The 22760-nt window shown below is 40.0% G+C and overlaps 1 protein-coding gene across 1 annotated transcript in view; it reads left to right on the forward strand.

Annotated features, from left to right (window-relative positions):
- ntrk3b (neurotrophic tyrosine kinase, receptor, type 3b) overlaps positions 1 to 22760 on the forward strand; it is a 257195-nt gene that overhangs the window by 229171 nt on the left and 5264 nt on the right. Inside the window, exon 16 of the mRNA XM_034679541.1 lies at positions 17156 to 17314. Coding sequence (XP_034535432.1) covers positions 17156 to 17314 — 159 coding nt within the window. The remainder of the gene's footprint in view (positions 1 to 17155; positions 17315 to 22760) is intronic.

Below are 22760 nucleotides of genomic sequence, written 5' to 3' on the forward strand. Positions count from 1 at the left end.
ATCAAGTTAAGTTATGTTGCTTTCACTTGAAGTGTGAGATTTTCACTACTGGCTTTTAAGTTGCTTATCAACTGGAGCAATTATGATAACTTGTAAATTACTCTACATTTCTATGACTTATAACTAAAACAGAACAATGTAATACTTCAGCCTCATGCTCGTATTGTTATATCAGAGGAAATGGTTGTGGAATTAGTGAATGGTTTCCTTGACTTAAAATTGTGTTATGCTGTCAAAAACAAGTCCCGTTTTTGTTATTTAAAAGTTCTGTTGGCCATCAAAAGGCCTCATTTTGATGTAGGGTCCATGAAGCAGAAGTATTGGATATCACCCAACACACTAAAGTACAATTGAGATGTTGATGCTCACAATACTTTTGACTCTTTTTGTAATTGGGTCCAGAACAGCCTTAAATAAATCCTCCTGGGCTGTTAACTTAAAAGATATTTCTTGGGGGTGAAATCCACTGCTCTCTCTTGGGTCATATTTTGTTTATGTGTTTATGTTTTTGTTTCCATCTTTTTTTTCTATGGAGAGTTAGCTGTGCAGCCCCAGGCCCCCGCACCAGCCCTCATACATTCATATGAGCATGCTGAGGTTTAGCATTGTGGATGGAGATGAGCCTGCAGAGCCTCCAGTCTGATGCTTGCAGGCTTGTTTTTCTAGCTCCTCATTCATGTCTCTTCTACTGTTTAACACGATTAGCAACACTGAATGCTGCAAACGAGGCCGCAACTGCTGGCCTGAAGAATTGAGCATTCTGTCGAATAAATGATGTGTGATGGCTGCTACAGATCTGGATGCCTTCAACAGTCTGGTCCTCTGAAATGGCTTTAGGTGCACCTGATACTGTTTCCCAGCATGGCAGCTGGGCCAGTTCAGACTTTGCTGGGGGCAATGCCAGCAGTGAAGAAGTGCTTGCTTGCTGGATGCCTCAGCTCTACACTCGTGAAATCGTTTATAAGGACATTTGAGTGAGACGTCTTTGGTTTGGAACATGGTTTGTCTCTGCACACCATCTGTGAGGCGTGTGTATTATTAAAATCTGAATATCTTGTTTGTGTCGTCAGGGATAGATGGCAGGATTTCTGTTTTTGTGTGTGGGGATAGGTGTGCCTGTGTTTGTTTGTTGTTTAGTGCTGGTTTTTGAGATGTTTGATTATGTGTCTGTATAACCAACCTTTCTAACAGTTTTGGCCCTCAGTGGAAAGAGAAATGTCTGGTCGTAAATGAGGACATTTCAGTGGGAACAGAAAATCGACACTCAGGACTTTATTAAAAATGGTCATGCATAATTCTGTTTAAAGATCTCTGATCACAGCAGAGCAGCTGTGCGGGGACGGTGTTAAATCCCAACATAACACTTAAAAACGACACAAACATATGTACAATTAAAATGTATAAACTCCAACATTGTTTTAGTATTAAACCAGCTCCACAGCTGTTGTTGTTGTGTTGCACATTTGAAACCTTTTGAATTACAGAATATCAAAGACCTTTCTCACACTCTGAGATATGGCTTAATGGTATGTTAATTTTACAGCCACGTTTCTGAAATATGATATTCAAAACTTAAAGTGCATGAATTTAGCATCAGTGGTTTATAAATACCATACTTACAGTCTTGAACACTCATTACATGCTCTTTGTGAAGGAAAACAATCAAATGTTTAGACACTGGCTCCCTTGTGTCGGCCAGCTTTAGGGTAACCATGGCATATCCTCTGCCTTTTATCTTGCATGTAGGCTGTGCAAATGTTGCATCAGTTAGTCTTCCTGTTACAGTATGAAGAGTTTGAATCAAGAGGCAACCTCGGCTGTTGAAACATGAAGACAATTCAGGAGTGAAAAAAAAAATGCAGTTTCTTAAATGTCCACTTGAGGCGGTCTCCAAAAGCCATGGGAACCCTATTTTGTCACTCTCTGAAACGCTTTAATACAGGATAAACTGTTTCTACATTGATTGAAAGTGAGTTAGTCAGCATTTTCAATATGGTGCCTGCCATTGTTTGGCCTCATAATGCCTCTTTAGAATCTATGGTTTGAATAAAGTGGTTCTCAATGTGTTATCCCCATTTTGAGTTTCATCTGCAGATCTATTGGGCTTGTTGTTGTTGTAGCCTGAGTAGGACTTTTGAATTGGAGGTAATTGGTCTGATTGATTGATTGTTATGTAACTGACTCCATTTCAGACCCCTTGGGTGTAAACAGTTGAGTACGAAGTCTGCTCAAATAATATTTTATACATTCGAACACTCTGTTGGATGCCACTGAGAGCTTGGTACCCCCCTTAGTAGAACAGAGCTGAGGTAAGACCTAGTAGACAAAATAGCCAAAACTGTGTGTGTTTCCTCATTTGGGCCCAAAGAACAGTTCCTGTAATGGTCTCTGAAGACCAAGTCACAGCTGGTTTAGCAGCGATGTACTGCTCTGCTGAAAGATTAAATGGTCTGGCTGATTGTTCTTGTCTGAACAATTATAAGCCTAATTTATAGGAGTTAACTGTTCAGCCAGAGGATGGACAGAGGGTATCTGCAAGATAATTTATCCCATATAAGACCGAACAGGGAACCAAGGAGCTGCTTGTGCTGGGCTTTCTAGATGCAGTATATAAATAATGAAGTGTCAAGAGTGTGGGGTAAAAGCTCTCACCTGCCACTGCAGGGGCCCAGCTTCAATCCAGGACTGTGTGCCAAATATTCATAAGTGGGAAGCCAGAGAAGGATCATGTCCTTGACACTGCAATAAAGACTCATGCTGGTTGGTAAGGGTGTGTGTGCTAACCAGAGCAAAAAGGTGGGCCTCCAAGCCCGTTGTACTCCTTACTGACAGGTGAAGAGAAGCAGCTGGTGGCCCTACACTGTGGCCCGGCTAACATTGCAGCTAGCAGGGGAAACGACCGCAGTGTCAGGGGAAATGGACTTTCCAAATCCAGGTAACAGGGAATACAGGGAGAAATAGTGAAAAAAATGGTAAAAAAAAATGTGCTCAAAGACTGTTTGCTTGTTTATCACAAAAACCCCAAACAAGTTTTGATTTGAATATATCCTAATATATGAAAAGGAAAGAATTGATTTCCCTTGCAGCAACAGTTTGTTAGAGAGAAATGAATCAGTCTGAGTGAACTTTTTCAGTCAAATGTTAGTTCCTTCTACCAAACTCTGCAGAATTTATTGAGGAAAGTTTAGGTGCCTGAATAATTTATTGAATAATTTAGTTGTACAGCATGCACACACAAACACACACACACACACACACACACACACACACACACACACACACACACACACACACACACACACACACACAAGAGCAGGAAGGGAAAATAGCAAATGTGGATGCTGCATTAAGCGGAAACCAGAGAAATAGTTTGTTTAAAAAAGAACCAGAGTTTGAACACAGGATTATATGTAAGCATGAATGTGTGTGTGTGCTTGCTGCCTTGTGTGAAGCTGCTGTTTGGTACGTTGTGATAGCATCACTGCCCGCCTACACAGAGGAATATTGACAGAGCTGAGAGATAAGGAGCTCCTAACAGTATTGGACACTTTCCTTGTGTCGAGTGATTATAAATAGCTGCTCCCTGCCAAGAACACAATCCTCCCATCGCTGACTAGTCGTATTGACGCTCGTTGCCCTCAGGGACTCCCGAGACACTTTGCAGCAGGAGGGAACAACTTCAAGAAAGAGATGAATATTGTCCTAAATCACATCCATCTGTTACATCCTCCCACTCCGCCTGCGCTGAATACACCTTTGTGTTGTTTCAAAAGAGACAACTGCAGAACCTGCACAGGCCGACAGCAGCACAGGTGACTGCTATGTAGGTGTTTTATTCAGCTGCCTCGCCATATATCAGGTAATGTTTTCCCGAGTTCAGGGATGGAGCAATGAATTATGCATGTTTAGGTATGAATGACAGTGAATGCTTGAAAAGGAGCCTTTGCATTAAAGGTGCAAGAAGGAAATGTTTCAGGGCAGACGGAAGGGCTCATTCAAGGTCTCCGTCAATCTTCTCAAATATCATTACAAGATGTATTATATCCTGCCAGTGTAATGACAGGCTTCTACATATTGCAGCTCTTCTTTAATACAGAACAGAGTTACCTGTAAAACATGCACTGGCTTAAAGTTGATGCTTCCTGACAGCCTTTTTTTTTACAGACACCTAGCTGCAGTTGTACAATATTAATGCTCAGTAAGGAGTCTGAGTCTTGATGCTCAATGTGGGTTCATCAGCACAGTCTAAGCAGATGGCTGTTCAGCATGAGTCTGGTTCCTACGGAGGGTTTTTGACTGTCTCAAGAAAGCTTTTTTTGACACTGCTAATTGCTAGATGCAGAAAAGGGTTTTGCTCATGATGGATTATAAGACAAGATATAATTATTGTTTAAATTTGATTTTTGTACATAGAAAACAAAGACTGAGGTCTTGTTCTTCTCTTTTGTAAACTGTCTTGAGTTAACATTTATTTTGAAACGGTGCTATGAAAAAAAAAAATTGATTGACTGTAACAGAGTCCTGTATTACAGTTCAATGTTCTGATCTAACCTGCATGTTCAAAAGAACAACATATGAGAGGGTTAAACTTCTGATGGCAGGTAGACTTCTACCTCAGATGCTGTTTTTTTAAAGGAAAATGCAAAAAAAAGAGCTCATTAAAGAGAAATTATGAAAAGTGACACACAGGTTCCTGTCAGGGGAGAAGATTTATTGACTTCCATTTTCTACATTGTAGGTAGGGAATATTAAATTCCTCCAACTTTTCTCCAGATGCTTGATACATTGTTAGTGTTGACTTTTAGCAGTGCCAGGACTTTTTCTTCTTCTGTTTCATTTTAATGAGTTGAGCAAAGTATGAATGGATTGTGTTGAAAAAAAAAGAGCGCACATGGGTCCATACAGAAAGCCAGGTAGAAGACGTCTGTAAAAATTACAATTTTAGAAGGAGCAAAAAATAGTTTCATAGTCGGAATGTGCAGTTTTGAACCAAGGACTAATGTTGATCAAACAGTGCACCACTGTTATAATCTAATGACTTAGTTTTCAAGGACTTGGTGTTCTTTGTGACTCTGCCAGGAAGTCTCTGCTTACCTGCACTGTTTTGCTTTGAAGTAAAACGGTCCCCAGGTTTCTTCTGTTTCAAGGATCAAACAGACACTCCTCTGCTGCATTATTTATCAAGCACAAGCTCCTCAAAACTGTATGCAGCCTGGTGCTAATGAGTACACAGGCCATATTTATTACTGCATGAGGGAAAGAAAAAATATTCTCTTCTGCCTCTTCCCCTGGGTTTGGTAAAAAAAAAAGAATTCCCCTTCTCTTGAAGTGCTCCTCGTGTCTTACATGATATAAAAAGCAGAGGAGATACTATTGTGGCCCTCAGAGGGAGTCTGGCTTTAGAGAACCTGAGAGACTCAGTTACACTTTTTACCACCTTTTAGAGCATGTTCCACCTTTTGATATGTGTGAGTCACTGACTTTTAGGGAGTTTGATGAGAAAATATATGAAACTCTCTTGACTGTCGGTAAATATTAAGCTATGAACAGCAGTCGATTAGCTTGGCATTAAGACCAAAGCACAGGAATTAGCTATCCCTGTAAAGTGCAAAAGAAATAAAATCTGCTGTACAGCACCCCTAAAACTCTTCAATTCACACTTTTGTGTTTTTGTTTTTGGAAATGTTGACTCAACCTAACCTTTGGGCGACCTAACTACAGGCAAAGAGACAAAGTTAAGGCGGGCCTTTAGCCTTCTTTCCTAAAGCTACAGTGTCACTGCCTGTCAGTCAATTCAGCCATACCCCTAATTATGCAAGCCTCCAAACCTTAGTATCTGACCAAACTCATCTTTTGTACCATGCTGTAAACATGTTTATTTCTGCTGTAAAATTCAGCTTTTTAGAATGAGTGTTTATGCAGCTTCCATGGCTTTTGCAGTGGGCACTGGAGGGACTGCAGTTTTTAGCACTTCCACGTTGATTTTCATTTCTGAAGACCTGGGTTACCTATTGATATTGGCTCGGTGATCAAAGCATTTAGCTCTGAGTATGGCTGTCCTTCAGAGCTCATGGCAGCATGGCTCATGGCATGGCAGCATGGCTTTGCACCCTGAAGGTCAATACTAGTGTTCAATTGGCACAGCTGTTATCTTCCTGCATGTTCCCACACTGGTTTCACAATGAGGCATAGCAAAGCACATTGTTGAGGCATTGTTAGTGACACCTGGTCAAAAAGCAGGCCTGAAGTCAATAGAGCTGTATTATTCCTCTGTGATTTAAAGTGCACATTTATTAGATATTCAGATGCTCTTAAATAAGTTGGTTCTAAACACTCTCACTCTACTGGCTCTTCACAAGGACGGGTCTGCTGATATTGTTGTACTTTTTTTGGCGTTGTGTAGCTGCAGGCTCTCCTCTAGGAGGTTTGGTCAGTTCCTGCATTCTCGTATAGATGATCTACACCTCAGCAGAAAAAGATTCACCTCCTCCACTTGCCAAAGCTGCCATCTTATAAACAATGGACAGAGTGCTGGTTCATCTGTCTTTCAAAAAGACAGTGAGATGACGCACTCAGTGCAGGTCTAAAGTACACCCTGTACTTTGGATCATGGGCTACGTAGTTCTCATAGACTATTGTTATTGTTACAGAAAAAAGTAAAATTGAAGGTGTCCTTTACAATGACTTACATCATTTGAACTTTTTCTTTGGAGATGTATCCCTAAGTGCCCCACAGCATCAATCAAATGAAAACACACATCATCACTAGTAAAAAAAAAAAAAAAGCTATGAAAGCACACAACCAAAACAGTTTGATTAAAAAATATGACATATCAATAATACTGCTTGGTTAATGCAAATTAAAAGAGAGAGGTCTTTAATTTACTCTCAGTAATTTCAGGGAAATTTTCCGTCCTGTGATCCCAGCTAATCCATCCAGCATACTTTTCCACAAGACATACAATTTAGCAGCATCATAGGGCTGCACTGCTCATGATTAAATATTCAGAATGTAGTTACAAAGTCAGCAGTAATACTGAGAAAACACCTATCTGCACATTGTCAGCCCAAGCTGGTCTGGAGAGCTTTATACTGTAAATGTGAATGCAGAATTGCAGGATAGCAGTAGTGGAAGTTGTGCGTGTGCATGTGTGTTTTTAGAATCCCTCTGAAACTTTCACCACCCACCAGCATGCAGCAGCCACAGTAGATACCACTTTATCTCCTCATGGCAGCAGCACAGCAGGTAGTAACCTAATGGACATCATAGCCCCTCAAAGTGAAGTTGTGTTCGCTGCTGTTTGAGCCGGGAGAGCAGAGATAGCCGCACGCTTAGAGGAGGGTGAGAGAATGTATAGATGGTTATCGGGGCCCTTTAAGATGTCTGGGGCCTCCCAGGGCTCCCTGCAGGCTGCGTAGCGCCCATCGATGAGCCCAACTGGGCCAGTAATCTATCCCCCTGCCATGCTGCTGTGCTCTCCATGCCGTTAATCCAATCACTCCCCTGCCACGGTGGGACAGGCAGAGCACTAATCCAGTTTACACAGCAACAGAAAGAAGCCCCAGACTCATTCCTCACTCCCCGCAGAGTATTGCCAGCTTCTCCATGTGACATTGAGTGAGAAAGATGAGGATAATTACAGGGGCAATTATTTTATTTTTATTATGTGTTCAGCCTTTTTTTTTCCTTCTACCCCCGTGTTCCGAGCTAATTGCCATGGCCTTGTCACAAAAACCCAAGGTGATAGCATGCAATCATTTGGGAAGCAGAGAGTCAGCCAGTTTTAATGCCCCTTGCCACAGCAGCAGCAGCGGTTGAATCATTAGTATGCATCTGATGAGGTTCAGCCTTGCATGCAATGGGCTGGGTGGACCACAGATAAGTCATTTAGACTAACAGGAACTTAATTAATTTTGTTTAATCTGTATAAAGCTCCACAGGGGGACAGATTGGTACACAGCCCCTCACCCACTCCTTCACCTCGATCAGCCCACCTAGCTTGGCTCGGCCCACAGGTTTTACACAACGGGAGCCGCTGGTCCCGGCATCAATATTGGCTTAATGTTGTGTACAATTCTAAAATGTGGCATGTCTAATGAGACCAGGTGGGCTATAAGTCAGTGTTCATGTGGCCATTAGCTTGCAGAAGAACCCTTGCAAATGGGGTTGAGGGTGAATGCGAGGGAAACTACTGCCAACTCTCTTTGCCGCCACAGTTCACCCTGTCAAAAATACTATGTTCAAGATATAGAAAGAAAGAAAGGCACCTTACCCACCTTTTAAATGTATGTTTACCTTAATTACTTTTTTTATCAGACGAACACCAACTGCTTCATTGTTTTCCTGGTGGATGATATTTGTTTAGTGTGGGACGCAGAGAGTGAGTCAGCAGGGTGGAGCTCTAAAATTAGGAGGAAAATGATGTTTTAGCCTCAGGGATTCTGCTAATACCTCTGATGCCTTTGGGTTACTTGTAGAAAATCAGAATTGTGACTGCAGGATTGCAGGACACAAAAGTGTTTTCTCCTCACTTTACAACTCTGCACAGAGCTGCGGCTGAGCGAAGTGCTTAACCCCTGGTGGGATTAGAAGAAGACTGTGGTCGGAGCGGGTTGCTCTGAGGTGTAAATGTGTGTTAATGTTTTAATGTGAAGCAGGGAGGGCCTGAAAAATAAGTTTGTGCTCAGCAAAGTGTCGGTGGACTTTTAGATGAATGTGAGAAAATACAGAGTTGTAATAACACGAGAGTAAAAGGACCAAAAGCCACGTTTTGCTAAAATATTTCATAACCAATCCATCAATGAAGTACACTTATCTTTACATGAAGTACACTTATTTTGGCATAAAGCACAATTATGTATGAATATTGTTAAGTCGGATCCTTAAGTTTTGTAATAGATTGCACTAATAAACAGTATACTGTAGAGACTCCAGTCACTGTAATGCTAAATAATACAAGTGAGGGCAGTTTATCATTCACTATCATGCCTAAGGACACACTGACTGGAGAAGTTAGGATTTGAACTTCCAATACTGGAGTAAATTAATTAACTTTTCAAAGAGAATAGTACAAAAAGTGTCTATTATTAGGAGCATATCCAAACTTTTTGGAATGGGTTGGCCAAATTAAGGCATGGAACTCTGCATTGGCAGCGGAAGTGTATGTACACACCAAGAAAAGCATTTTATTTACCTTTCTATGCCCACTAAACTCATCTCCCTTCATACTGGCAATAATGTATCATAGATGTTATATTCCTGTGTTTTGTATTGAAATAGTATTGAACTGTCCTAGATTAAATCTTAAAGGATTTAAAAAGGTGTTTGTCCAAAATCTACATCTAAAGCACTAAGAACACGAAATCTGTCAAATGTAAATGCCAAGAAAGCCGATGGCATTTTTTGTTATAAAGCCCAAGTTACTGACTTTAACACAAGTTCCACCTCTTATAAAATAGCCAATCACAGTGTAGTATTATGGGGTGGTCAATCACATTCCGGGGGGGGGGGGCATGTCCAACCCCCCGGACCTGCCCCTTCCTATTATTAATTAACTTTTAACATTTCTCATATGTTTCAGTGAAGAGAGAATGTAAGTGAAATGACACCCTCAATTTTTTTCTGCTGAAACACCACTGAGACCCAAAGTTAAACATCCCCAAGGTAATTTTTTATTCACCATCAGCATATCACTGCCGTTGTATAAAACCGTCTCTAATGGTCTTGTTGACCTTCAGGCCATGTGTACAAATATCGATTTGTGTTAAATGTAAGGAAAGCATGCAGCCTTGTGACATCACTGCGCAATAATTGCTCTGCAGTAACGACCTCTTCAGGAGACAAGAAGTTACACAGAGGAGCTCCGAGGTCCAAAGTAGCTCAAAATGCTTCCAACCATAGTCGCGCTGCAGTATCCAGAGATTCTTCCTGTGAGATGGTGGGGTTTCTTGAAGAAAGTTTGCATTGAGGAAGTCACAACAAGTCTTATTAACCATTTATGATATACTTCTTCAAGCTACTGTCTCGGGTCCTGAATTTTACATTAAAGCCTTAAAGTTATTTTGAGCCCTGTGTTTTCAGAGTTAAATTCACCTTATTTGACCGCCCTGCAACCCTCAAAAGCTGTTTGCATTGGCCTTTTTCAAAGTGAGTCTGTGTACTTTTGGCTGAATGACACCTTCTGTGCTGACATGAGGTCATTATGGGATTACATTCATCAACAGTCTTACGTGAGTTGTTTTGAAGACATAATCATTAGGATATCTTACTAAAATGTTGTTTTAATGCAGAGTAAATAGGTAGGAATGTCCCAGTCAGAAACGTGTGTGTAGAACTATCTTTCACACAGATATTCATAGTTTTCAGTTGACGTCACCATAGACTGTAAATAAAAATGGACAGCGTTGCTCAGCCTCTTCCCGTTGTACGGTTCTGAAGCCAAAAAATCACGCTCCTGGACGCAGCCATTGTGCAGCCAGAGCCTGCGAAGCCACTGTAACGAGCTCTGCCCTACAGCGTAGCGTCACAAGACGCTGTGTGTCCTTTGAAGTTTCACTCTACGGCGGCTGTGAATCAAAGCAAACCCGGAAGTAAAACCCTGTTTTTTAAACTCTAATAACTAATGAAAAAGAAACTTTTCAGGAAAAAGAGGCCTTGAACACAAAACAGTCAAATAATAACTACATATCACCACAGCATACGGACGTGAGAAACATTCGTACGACGTGTATTGATTTTTTAAAGTTTGACATTTTTTTATCTATACTGCAGCCAGCCACCAGGGGGCAGACGCTCTGCTGAAAGCTTCAGCTCCAGCCGAGCGAGATGCACCCTGGACGTCACACACCTGTGGAACAAAAAAAAGGATTCTTATTGCTACGGGCTACGGGGAAAAGACCGGAATTTGCTTCCCACTATGTGTTTGAAAACTAAAAATATGCCAGACAGTTGTTTTTTCAATTATATGACGACACCTTAAAGGGATATTTCATTGTTTTGAAGAGGGGTTGTATGAGTTTTATGTCACTATAGTAATTGTACTAGCCACAATGTGACCAGCTGGTCTATGTAATTCCCAAAGGTCTAGATGGACTGTGGTAACCAAGTCTTACTTGTGACAGCAAGGAGTTTTCTCGGTTCATTGTGTGTAAACTGTGTGCATTAGCTCACAGTGTACACACCTGCACCATCAGGTAAATCTCCTGCTCTCCAGTTTAGCTCAGAAGTTTCTCCACTTTTTCCTCCGGTGCATTGAATCTCCTTTTCATCTGTAAACTCCGGTCCCTAAAGGTGTCCTCATTTGTCCACAGTATACGGCATGACATCAGCTCGGTCAGAATCACTCATTATTCAGTTTGGTTGTATTTTTGTCACTTTGAACCTGCAGACCAGAACAGCTGATCAGTGCGCTGCAGGCAGAGGAGCACGTCTGTGTTGCATCCTCAAATGATGCAAAAACAAACAGGCTCTCCGGTGTCTAGATTGGTGCTCAGTCAGAATCTTTCAAAATTGTCTAAATTACCTGGTAGGACTGACCCAGTCTGCAGAAATCTGTAGCTTTGTGTTGTGTGCAGTTTCTCATTACAGAGGCCGAGCTGACCGGCATCCGTTATGGCTCATACAATTAATAGTATAGACAATTATATAGACATAAAACTCATACAAACCCACTTCAAAAACACTGAAATATCCCTGTAAGATTCCCATCTAAGAAATAAAACCCTGAGAGGAGGAGATGTGGATTGATTATATTAGACGCTCTGCTGTCCCTGGTGAGGGAACAAAACAATAATAAAAGTCCACATGTCTTTGAGCAAACATTTCATTAATGGTAGGTTGAAGTAAACACAGAGTATTTCGATGTTGATGTAGTACTCCTGACATTGTCGCTGTGTGTGGACCGATGTAAACAACTCCAGCAGTAACTTGTTGACACCACTAGCAAACCAACTAACGCTAGTATAGTAATAACGTCGCTGTTTTCAGAGCCGAACACTTTTATCCTGACAGTCTGGTGATAAAGTGTTCTTATGTTAGTTTAGGAGAACGTTAATATTTAGTGTCAAGGCTTGACAGTGAACTTTTGGGGGGGAGACGGTTTTACAAATCTCTATGAATGGAAGCCGTCATGTTACTATGCTCCTTTTTGCCCTCCAGGCTTCTGCGGTGGTCACGTGACTGAAAACTATGAATAGAGTTTGCGAATGTTGAGCAGCATTCAATATTAGTCATATCAGTCTAGGTAGACAATCACAGCAGAGCCCATAATTTAAAAAGTCAGACTGTTTCAAATGACAATGATTCACTTTAAAATTCAAACCCAAAGTTTGCACCAGGTTGAAATGTCTGCATCACTATTGACGAAAGATGTAACCTTAGATTCAGTTCTGACAAAGAGACAATTCTCCAATGACTGCCATACTGCCAAAAAAGCAGAACAGGTCTTTACACAAGTCAATACACTCACCCAAAAAAGCCACTTATATCTTGTCAAAAGCAAATGACTTTGATTTGGGAGGATACAAATGTATTGTTGTTAACAAGAGTTTACCAAAGCTAACACAATTATATTATTTATTGTTTTATTATCAGTAATACAAGGCTGTTATTTTAATTTGAAGTAAATATACTCAATACAGGGAAAAAAACAAAACAAAGCATTTCCTGCTGAAGATTATGATTTGTCCCACACTCCTCAACAGAAGCATGACGTCAAACCAAGTTAAGTTAGCTTGTGTTGCGTTAGCTTGTGTTGTGTTTGCCAGCTTGTTTTTAGGTTAGATTTTTTTCAATGCACCACACATACGGCACAATCATCAGGGATGTTACAGTACCTCATGAGGAAGACAACATTAAACAATTGTATTGTATTGATCAATCCAGGTAGTCCAGAAACTGATACTTGGAAGAAAAGAAAACAAAGGAACATCTCTATTAGAGATTTTTTGTTGCTTTTAGTGTTTGATTGACACTTTCTAGTCCTTACCAGTTAAATTTTTCTTGGTGAATTTCATAAATTTCAATAGTTGCTAGGGACTTCAAAAAACTACTAGACACTCAGTGATAAATCTACCAACAGATAAAGCAAAACAATCCAGTCTTTCAGAGAAGGTTACAGATGAAGGATAATTAAAGGTGAACAAACAGGAACCTCACGCTCAGCAGCAGAATCTGATGAAGTGTACAAACCAGAGGACGTTCTGAATAAAATGCCGGGGAAGGAGCAGCTTTCTGGCACATTGACTAATCTCATGTTTCTTTAAAACAGCCAGAAGATTCATCTTCTGCGTCAAGCTGACACGCAGAGATTGTGTTTGACTTTCAAAGGAAATGTGCAATGAGCGCTCTACGGAACTAGGCGGTAATTAGTGCGACGTGGGCTGTTTTTTTTTTTCCCTTGATACTTAAAATGTGACACAATGCTCACAGCTGACGGCACACAGATGTCAGAGCTGGTAAATGGAGTTTGGAGAAGAGCTTATCGTGATTAAATGAATCTGATTGGAGCCGGGGAACCATATTGATACTGTAAGAGGTTGTCTTAATGATGATTTCACATCTTATGCTGTATGTATGACTTTGTTTTTGCAATATATTTTCTTGTCCTTAAGCTGGGGAAATTTTTGCTCTGAAAGATGGATGGATGCATGGATGGATGGTTGTATGGGTGGATCAGTGAATCCATGGATGGCTGCTTGTGTTGATGGATGGATGATAGATGTGTGTCTGATACTCTGTAGGACTACTTCCACTGACACAGAGATAAAAACCTCAAAGAGGCTTAAAAATCCATCTCACCGTTATCTTGGCAAAAATGTCAAGATAACAGAAAGATCGACAGCAAAGGCCAAAAAGTGATCCAGATAACAAAACTAAATGACAGTGAAAATCCCTAAGGAAAGAAGTGATACGACAACAAAGTCCATACAATAAGAATTGTAAATACTGGGATGTAATCACACCTTATTTAATATTTAGTATCTAATATTTATATGTATTGGGCTTTGTACAAACAAACTTAGCTGTGTAAACAAATCAATCACTCCCTGCATGGCCACACATTAATAGTTGTGTCCCCATGATGAATGAAAAGAGTAATGTAAAAAGTGCATCCCAGCTGACGTGTTGAAGCTCATGAAGACATTAAGCCATTTTTTAACAATTTGAAATTGATCTTTAGTGTCTTTTTTAGATAAAGACAAGACGCTGAGCATTAGGACAGGTTATTCTGTAGTTTCTTTGTACTATGTAAAACTGCTGCCTTGGGTAGGTGCCAGTGGATTTGATTAATCACACACTGCAGCCTTCCTTACATTTTCCACGCCAAAGATTCTCCCAAAGAGTTACATCTGGATGTAAAGCAGTGTTGTAGTCAAGTCACTAAACCTCAAGTCTGAGTCACCAAAGCAGAAACCACCCCCGTTATGTGGGTCTGTGTTTGAGTCAAGTCCTTACTATTAATATTAGTATTATTAAGGGGGAGCGCTTTTCCACTGTCAAACTATTCAACCTATTAACCTGGACTGACTTTATAGCACTGTGTGTCATGCATAAATTTCCATCCCTGCAGGTGTCTAAACTCAAAAATACCTGCAGTGATCCCATCTGCCATTAACTATCATTTCAACGAACCAAACATCTTGGATCCAGTGGTTGAGAGATTTTAGCTGCTAACATTATCAATAGCTTCCTAACAGTAATGATATCAACTATAGCATCTCACTTACTTTCCTGGGTTCATCCTGGAGAGATGTGTGTTACAGTTTGAGCTTATCCTCATCTTCTTATCAATAATTATTTGAAATACCAAACATTTAGCAACTCTAGCTTGCATGACGCATGATTTTGGCACTTCATTGGGCATCAAGATAGTAACTGTTGCTGAATAAGACAGCATGTGAATGTGAATGCATGTAAACACACATGCCAGCCTAACAGCGAGCCAGAATAGATTTTTCATGTTCCAGCAGAGACCAGTGTTACCACTGAGGTTAGCAGAATCAACACAAACCAAAAGTTCTTCATCAAAGCTTTAAATGTTTCATGACCTTTGAAGATAATACTGCACATAAAATATATATTATAACACATTAAATATTATTACATATCATTGCCCATCTTTGCCCAATGTGAGACCGACAAGGGTTTTTCTGGCAAAACAGATACTATAAGATGAATATACTAAACGATGGACTATTAGCTATATATGCATGTGTTTATTCAAAGTTATCCTTTCTCTACAAATATGTTTTCTTTTCTATTTTTAATTCATATCAACTTGATCTTACTCCTTTTTTTAACTCACTTTTTTTCCTGTTTCAATTTTCTAGTTTTACCTTAGCACTCACTCCATATTTTTAAGGATGTTGCTTAATTAAGTCAGTGACCTCATTAGTCGCCTTGTAAATGGAGGGGAAAAGTAACCTGCTTTGAGCACAACTTAAGAGTGTCATATTATAAACCTCTCCTCAAGATAGTGCTCTTTAAAACTTCATCAAAGGATTTCAAACATCTCATGGCCTTTCTTAGTAGATTTCAAATTGACAGAGTGAGTTACTTTCTTCTTTTAAATTACTTTTGTTGGGTATAATTTCTTTTATTAGAGGATAGGACAGTGGATATAGTCATAAAGTGGGAAGAGAGAGTGGGGAATAACTTGCAGAAAAGAGCCACAGGTCAGACTGGAACACATTTCCAAGCCAGTAGATCATGTAGTTGGTTATTTCCTGGCGTGTAAGACATACAGATGGTTAATCTACTTTGTTTGATAGGTTTTCTCTCTGCTATAATGTACAGTACTTGGGAAAAATAAACAATGTATGCAGATAGTAACTTGTTTTAAAACATAGTGGTCCTCATAAAAGCACTGCATTGTTTGTAATGGAATAAATTGTTCACTTAAAATAAACATAGTTTTGGTGGGGGAAGCTACTGCTGTGGTGGTGCTGTATCTCAGATAGCTACATTTTTTTCTGGTGTAGTGAAACTTAACTTAATGTTGAGTAAAATTTAGTTTAAGGAATACTCCACAGTTTACTCACCAAACACCAGTAATAGTGGTTAAACACTTCAAAGCTCTATAAAATCAAGCAGGTTAAAGTTGTTTCCATTGTGTTCCAGTTTTATTGTCAGTCAGCATTACAAATAATCAGTTGCAGTTCTAAAACTCCCCATATTGGATAGAAACAAATCGTAGCAGTAGTACAGCAGATTTCACAGCAGATTACAGCAGCATATCAATAACACTGTCCGTCAATACTGTGCTTTGACTTGTGGGCGCCATTATAATCACTGTAATTAATGCTGGATTCTGAGTTGAAACTTGCAATACTTTGCTGCTCATTCCCACATCAGTCTTGTCCAGCTCATCGCCGCCATGATTAAAGCCCGGCCAGTGACATGAATGGGAAATAGATTTTAAAACAATGCCCGGCTAATGGAAGCTGAGAGCTAGGATGATTAATGGACGATTGTTTAATCGATTAATATCCAGCCTTGGAGGATTTACAGCTAGAGAGACTTCATTTCATGTTCTGCTGGTTTGAAGACATTAAAGAGCTCACAGCTGATGTCTACCCCTATCTCAGCCGGTATCTTGCCTGGTCTCCTTATGAATGCACAAGGTTTACATGCTTATACGTAATTTGAGGGGAAAATACGACAGAAATGCTCATGTTTACATTAGAAAAACGTGAAAAGTAATTTGCTGAAAGGATCTATAGAAGCATGAATTGAGCTCTTCTGGACCCTATGGATGAAAAGGTTTATTTAAAGTGCTGATTAGAGCACATTCAATTCTGCATGCTTTGATACTCTGATCCTCCATTTAATGCCGACATTTCTGCTGAGAAGGGACTGCAGATGCTTTTTGTCATAAAGAACATGGCAGTTTAAAACCATAACCTACAGAGTTCCTCATCATGTGATCCAGTGCATGCAGAGAAAGTGGCAGATACACCAGCATTTTCCTGAGCTGCATCAGTGTCAACATCCAGCCACGTAGCACACATTCATAGTTAAGCCTGTTGTATCACTTACATGCGAGGACAGTTAATCCCCACATGTCTGGGATCTTTTTTGTGAAGACTGAATTTTATAATCTGTGTTTGAGCTTTTATAGTAAAGATATGTTCTCCTCTTGTTCCCTTCCCTCAGGTCGGAGGACATACCATGCTACCTATTCGCTGGATGCCTCCAGAGAGCATCATGTACAGGAAATTCTCCACGGAAAGCGACGTCTGGAGCTTCGGAGTCATCTTGTGGGAGATCTTTACTTATGGGAAGCAGCCTTGGTTCCAGCTGGGGAACAATGAGGTACAAAGAGCCTTAAGCAGTTATATCAGCCTGCATAAGAAGCTGTTTACACACAGTATACTGTTGAAGGCAGCACTACAGGCCTTCCTGCGCACATTACACTTACATCTCCAGGGTGTTTGTGCTTAAGTCTTCATTTGCATTTCATAATGTCTTATGTGTCCTACAGGTGATCCCTTCACATTTAAAGCAATATTGGTTCTTTATTGATGTTTATTGATAGAGCTGGTATGAAAAATACATTAGTATGTGGAATGCCCCTGGTGCAGCATAGAAAGGGGTGTGGGGCATAAATAAATCAGATATTGAGATTTATTAGCCCCCCTTAGTAATCAAATCCAGTTAGATTAAATAGTTAACTGAGTCAGATGTTTTTGTATGGTCTGATATACATTAGCTGGGTGTCAACTGTCAAACACTGAACACGTAAAATAATAGTTTCAGGTGTTTTGGTTGTACAATTTTGGTTACTAAAATAATTTAAGCATCTGTACCTGTGGCTTTAAATAAAGGGAAATATGGTATTTAGATTATTTCTAGCAAAATAAAAACTCAAAATACCAGAGCAGAATTTGGCTTTCACTTCATCTACTACGTTAGAGGTGGTGAAGAATAACAATATTCAGGTGTATTATCATGAGATTTAGGCAAACATTGACAGTATGATGCTAGCAAGGTGTGCAGTTCAAGTCAAACTTAGGAAAATGTTATTTTCCAATTGCACAATTTAAAGATTTTATATTTTAACATAAAAAGTTAAGATACACCGGTAAAAACACAATATGAAGCAGTTTGATTTTTTAAATCAACTGTATTTTTACACTCTTACACAGACTTAAACAGTCGGGGGGGGGGGTTCTCACAGCACTTATACTTATACTTAGCTTGGTCAGCTTAGCTACGTATTCTCATGTCTGCAGCTTTAAATGATGATCAAATTCCTTAGAATTCAGTGTATAAGATGCACTTTTAATACCTTTTTATCAAAAAAGTCAGCTGCATGCAATACACTGATGTGACTAATGCACTGGTAAAGCAGTGCCATACTGACTTAAGCTTTTTCACAGTCATGCGCCATCAGGACCATATGTGCAACCGCCACCATCATCCACTGCATGCGGCCTGATGCAATTTAAAACGTATCATGTTTTGCAAGCAGCGGCTTTGTACAAAGCATGCCCAGGTACATTCCATGGAACATGCTGGTAGCGCACCTTTTGGTAGATGTCCTACCTCATGGGTCATGATCATTACATTTAAGAACATGGTGGTTTATTATTAGGTAATTAAACCTTGCAGGGCACTGGTGTGATTGTAAGGACTTCAGTATAAGACAAGTCAACGGCAGAGGTGGATGGCGCAAATCTCTGTGAATTGGTTGGAAGCAGTGGCTCCTTAACTCACAATAATCAAAGTAACTGGAGGCTGAGGTTAACTGCTGTAACAATAGGCAGAGGGACTGCCAACTCTAATGGTGGTGTGAGAGAGAGCTACACAGCTGCACAGAAACTGTAGGAAGTGGAATTTGCTTCAGGAATCTCTATTTATTTAACTAGGTAAGAGACTCATTGAGATTTAAAACCTCTTTTTCGAGAGTGACCTGGCCAAGACGGCAGCACAAAATAAGGAAGTAGAACTTGTTGTGCAGGAGGACAGTTTAAACCCTTTTCCCTCTGAGTGACCCTCAAAAACGGTGTATTAGCAGTTTATTACAAATTAAATCAGTACTAAGAGTTCATGATGTCCAACAACCCTCCAGTTGAGGTGTCAAAATCAATATAAGGAGTGAAAAAATCTGTTGAACATATTTAATCATAAACAGGATAAGATGCTGGAATCAAACAGGTAGACAATCCCTCATGGAGCATCAAGGAACATCTACAAGCATGAGCTTCTAATGGCAAATCTAGATCTTAATCTACAGCCCCCTGCTGTTTTTATTCTCACGTCGACCAAACAAGGTGATATTGATGTCACTTTGTCACCAGACAAGACATCACATTACACAACACCCACGATTAGTTTGTTTTTTCATCAGAGGCTCTGCTTTGAATCAATAAAATTCAATTAGAATTACCCTTGCAAAACTAGCATATTGAGAACATTAAATTGACCCAAGAGAATAACCCAGCATGTGGCATGCATAGCACCTCTAAGTGTCTTCAATTGAAACATCAATATGTTCTGCAGCCTGACACAAATGCATGTTTTCCATATTTTGTGTCTGTATAGACACTGTCCTGAACTGAACTGTACACACAGCATATTAAACCACATCACTGAAACCACGCAACAGTGTAATGAGATGAGAACTGTTAAATCTACTGTTTCTCTAAAGCAGTCTTGACTTCAGGTAGTGTTTGATTGAGTTATTGCTCTTATTATTCAGTTATTCAGATTTGTGTACTGCATTAAACAGTGATACATTACAGCAACAGTTATAATTGGGTCTCATTGACAATGATAAATTATTCTGGCACTGGAGGAACTTGTTTCAAACAGGCCTCACTCACCACTACACTATATATACACTCTGTACTTTCTCACTCTGTGTTCACAAGAACAAAACATGCAAAACAGGGAGCTGCATAACAAAGAGCCATACATTACAATCTGCTGTGCAGCCAAACATCATTCAAAGTCACAAACTTTATTTTCTCTAGAGGAATATTGAAAGTTTTCAAAGACAACACATATAATGGACTGAGTTTTAGGTCTAAAGGGATGTACAACCCATTTGATACAGTAATGCAGTCATAGCAAACTTAGGACCCTAAAGGTTTGCATGAATAGAAACACGCGCAAACTTGATAGCGCGAGCAAAGCAGATGTACTAACCAGGAACACTGAGGATTGCGTCTGTAAATGAGCAAAATAGCACACACAATCCATTAAGCATGTTTGCCGTCATGAATATGCAGGGTACATGCAGAGTGTACCTTGCAAATACTGGGAGGAGGAGCTGCAAATGTAATCATTAAGCACCTGCAATGTGATTTATCAAACCAGCAACTGTTTGTAGTCGGTGTATTTGCGTCTATATTTAGCACGTTTGAAAGGCAGATGCAAACTGGCACAGCCTTACACACAAATGGCTGTGGTCACTGTGGCGAGAAGGAAGCATAGGTGCAATGACAGACGACAGAGAGAGATAATCTTCCGTGCGTGTGTCAACATATTTGGACTGTCAGAATAAAAATAGTAGAGCCATATCGTCTATCCAGCAATGCCATTTTTGAGCTCCTTGCAACACTGCTTTTTCTTGCATCTGGATGATTCCAGCGCACCATCACAGTTAGTGCCGGCGTCTCCCAGTGTCCACCCGTGCATAATGAACATTCATCTCCTGTGCTCTCCCCTCCCTCTTCATTCGCCAGCGGCTCTATTGAAGGACTGTCACTGTATGAACTCCCAACTGTTGCCAGGGCATTGACGGCCATTGTCAGCCCAGACACAGCACTGACCAGCTGGTCTGAGCTGATTTGAGGAGTGCGGCAGGGATTGTCAGATATCTGATGAAGATTGTCCATTTACGAAAAAAGAGATTTTTTTTTTTTTACGGTCATGATGGACAACTTACAAAAACACTTCTCAAATAATGAAATCACTGTTTTTCCCCCATTCTCCCAAATCGCGTTTCTTCTCGCCAGTGTGTTTATTTGCCTCCTCCACCAAGACCTCTAGCTCCATGACTTCAAACTTCATTTTTCGTTCACAGCCACTCTGCTCTCCCAAACTATCCATGGTGACAGCCGGTGGCACACACAAAATCCTCATTTAAGGGCAGTATGCACCACTTTTGCACCTGTTATCAATTGCGCACGCAATCATAGTAGATCACCTGCAACACGCCCATTAATAGCACATGCAACTGTTTTGTTTGCTCACGCAATTTAGCACTCGTTATTTGGGATCTTAGTAGATCAGGCCCATAGGGTATTAATATATATTTGTATATTTTACATTACATAGATGTTGTCCCAATGATGAGTTGGAGGAAGCCAACTGAGAATGTGTGCAGGGTGATGCAGGGCTGTGGGAGATAAGATGATTTTTTTAAAAAAATGTAGCTACTTCAGATTAAATACAATAAATAACTCTGTCTCTAAAATCTTTTACCTGAAACTATGGCCCTTCTATTTGGATCCCTTTGAAGCAGCTGGTTCATATCCACTCTACTTCACCTCTCTGCAGCTGAGACTAGTTGGTTGTTACAATGGGTGATCTCTCTCATGCAATGATTTCTAAAGTTCATGTTCACTGATGACAAAAAGTACTCTTTGTTTTTACTGCGCCTTTTCCACCTTGTGTTGTTTGTTTTTTCCTTTGGTCTGTGTCTCCCTGATTGTGTGCGGATAGTTTTTATGTGTGTATACTGTTGTGGAGGAATTTGAGCATGTGCAGCCCTTGAGTCAAAGAAAAATTTCCCAAAGATAACATTAAAGTGTATCATTTCACTGCACTGTACCTTACCATGCTGCATCATATTGTATGGTATTGTATCTTATCACCACAACAAGCTTTGTAACAAGCTGGGTTGTAAGATAGACTGAGCTGCTTTTACAACAGCAAGTCAATTACATGTGTTGCCATTTAAAGAGGACTAAATATTGTATCACAGAGTAAGTCCCTCCATACAGGTGTTTTCAGGGTGATGATAAGCATCTCCCTCCTCTCTTGGATTGGTAGTACCTGTCAGGGAGGGACAGATGACCTTGTTAACATCTAAGTTAGTGGCGTACAGTTTGGTGACATCGGATATTCCATGCACCGCTCCTCTCAGCTTACACCTGACTGGAGTTGTAATCAGCTGAGGTAATTGAGAGCACCTGTGTGGGAGTGCAGGGGCTTTAATTTGCAAAGTAACCAGTAACTACATCTGCCAAATAAATTAGGTTATGAATAATTTATGTTATTTAAATCTGGGATGTAGTGAAGTAGCATCAAATGGAAATCCTTGTCGATTACAGTGAATTTGAATTAAGTCTGCTGTACATTTACACTTTGGTATGTAATTTCTGGTACATTCAAAGATGAAAAAGGGTTGACTTTAAAGAGTAATTCGCACTTTAAATCTATTTTTTTTCCTCAAGAAATTCTTTAGTGATTTTCACACAATCAGATATACAAAAAGTAAACAGAAAAAAACTACACAATAAGATCAGCTGGTTCTATCACTCACCCAGCCCTCATAACCCAACAGTCCCATTGTCTGTGTAGGGGCTCCATATATATTACATAGAATACTGGAGTAAACAGCCTTCCAGTGCTGGAAGTCAGGTTGTTTGTTATTTTTAAGCATCACAGTGGTACTAGAGAAAACAATATATGTAATGTTACTAAATAGGTGGGAATACATAAAGTAAAAGAATGTAAAAGAAAACAAATGAAAAAAGAATACTGAAAGAGGTATTCATGGTGACAATGAAAATGAGTAACACTCATT

Source organism: Notolabrus celidotus, chromosome 3, assembly GCF_009762535.1.
Source record: "Notolabrus celidotus isolate fNotCel1 chromosome 3, fNotCel1.pri, whole genome shotgun sequence".
NCBI classification, from domain to species: domain Eukaryota; kingdom Metazoa; phylum Chordata; class Actinopteri; order Labriformes; family Labridae; genus Notolabrus; species Notolabrus celidotus.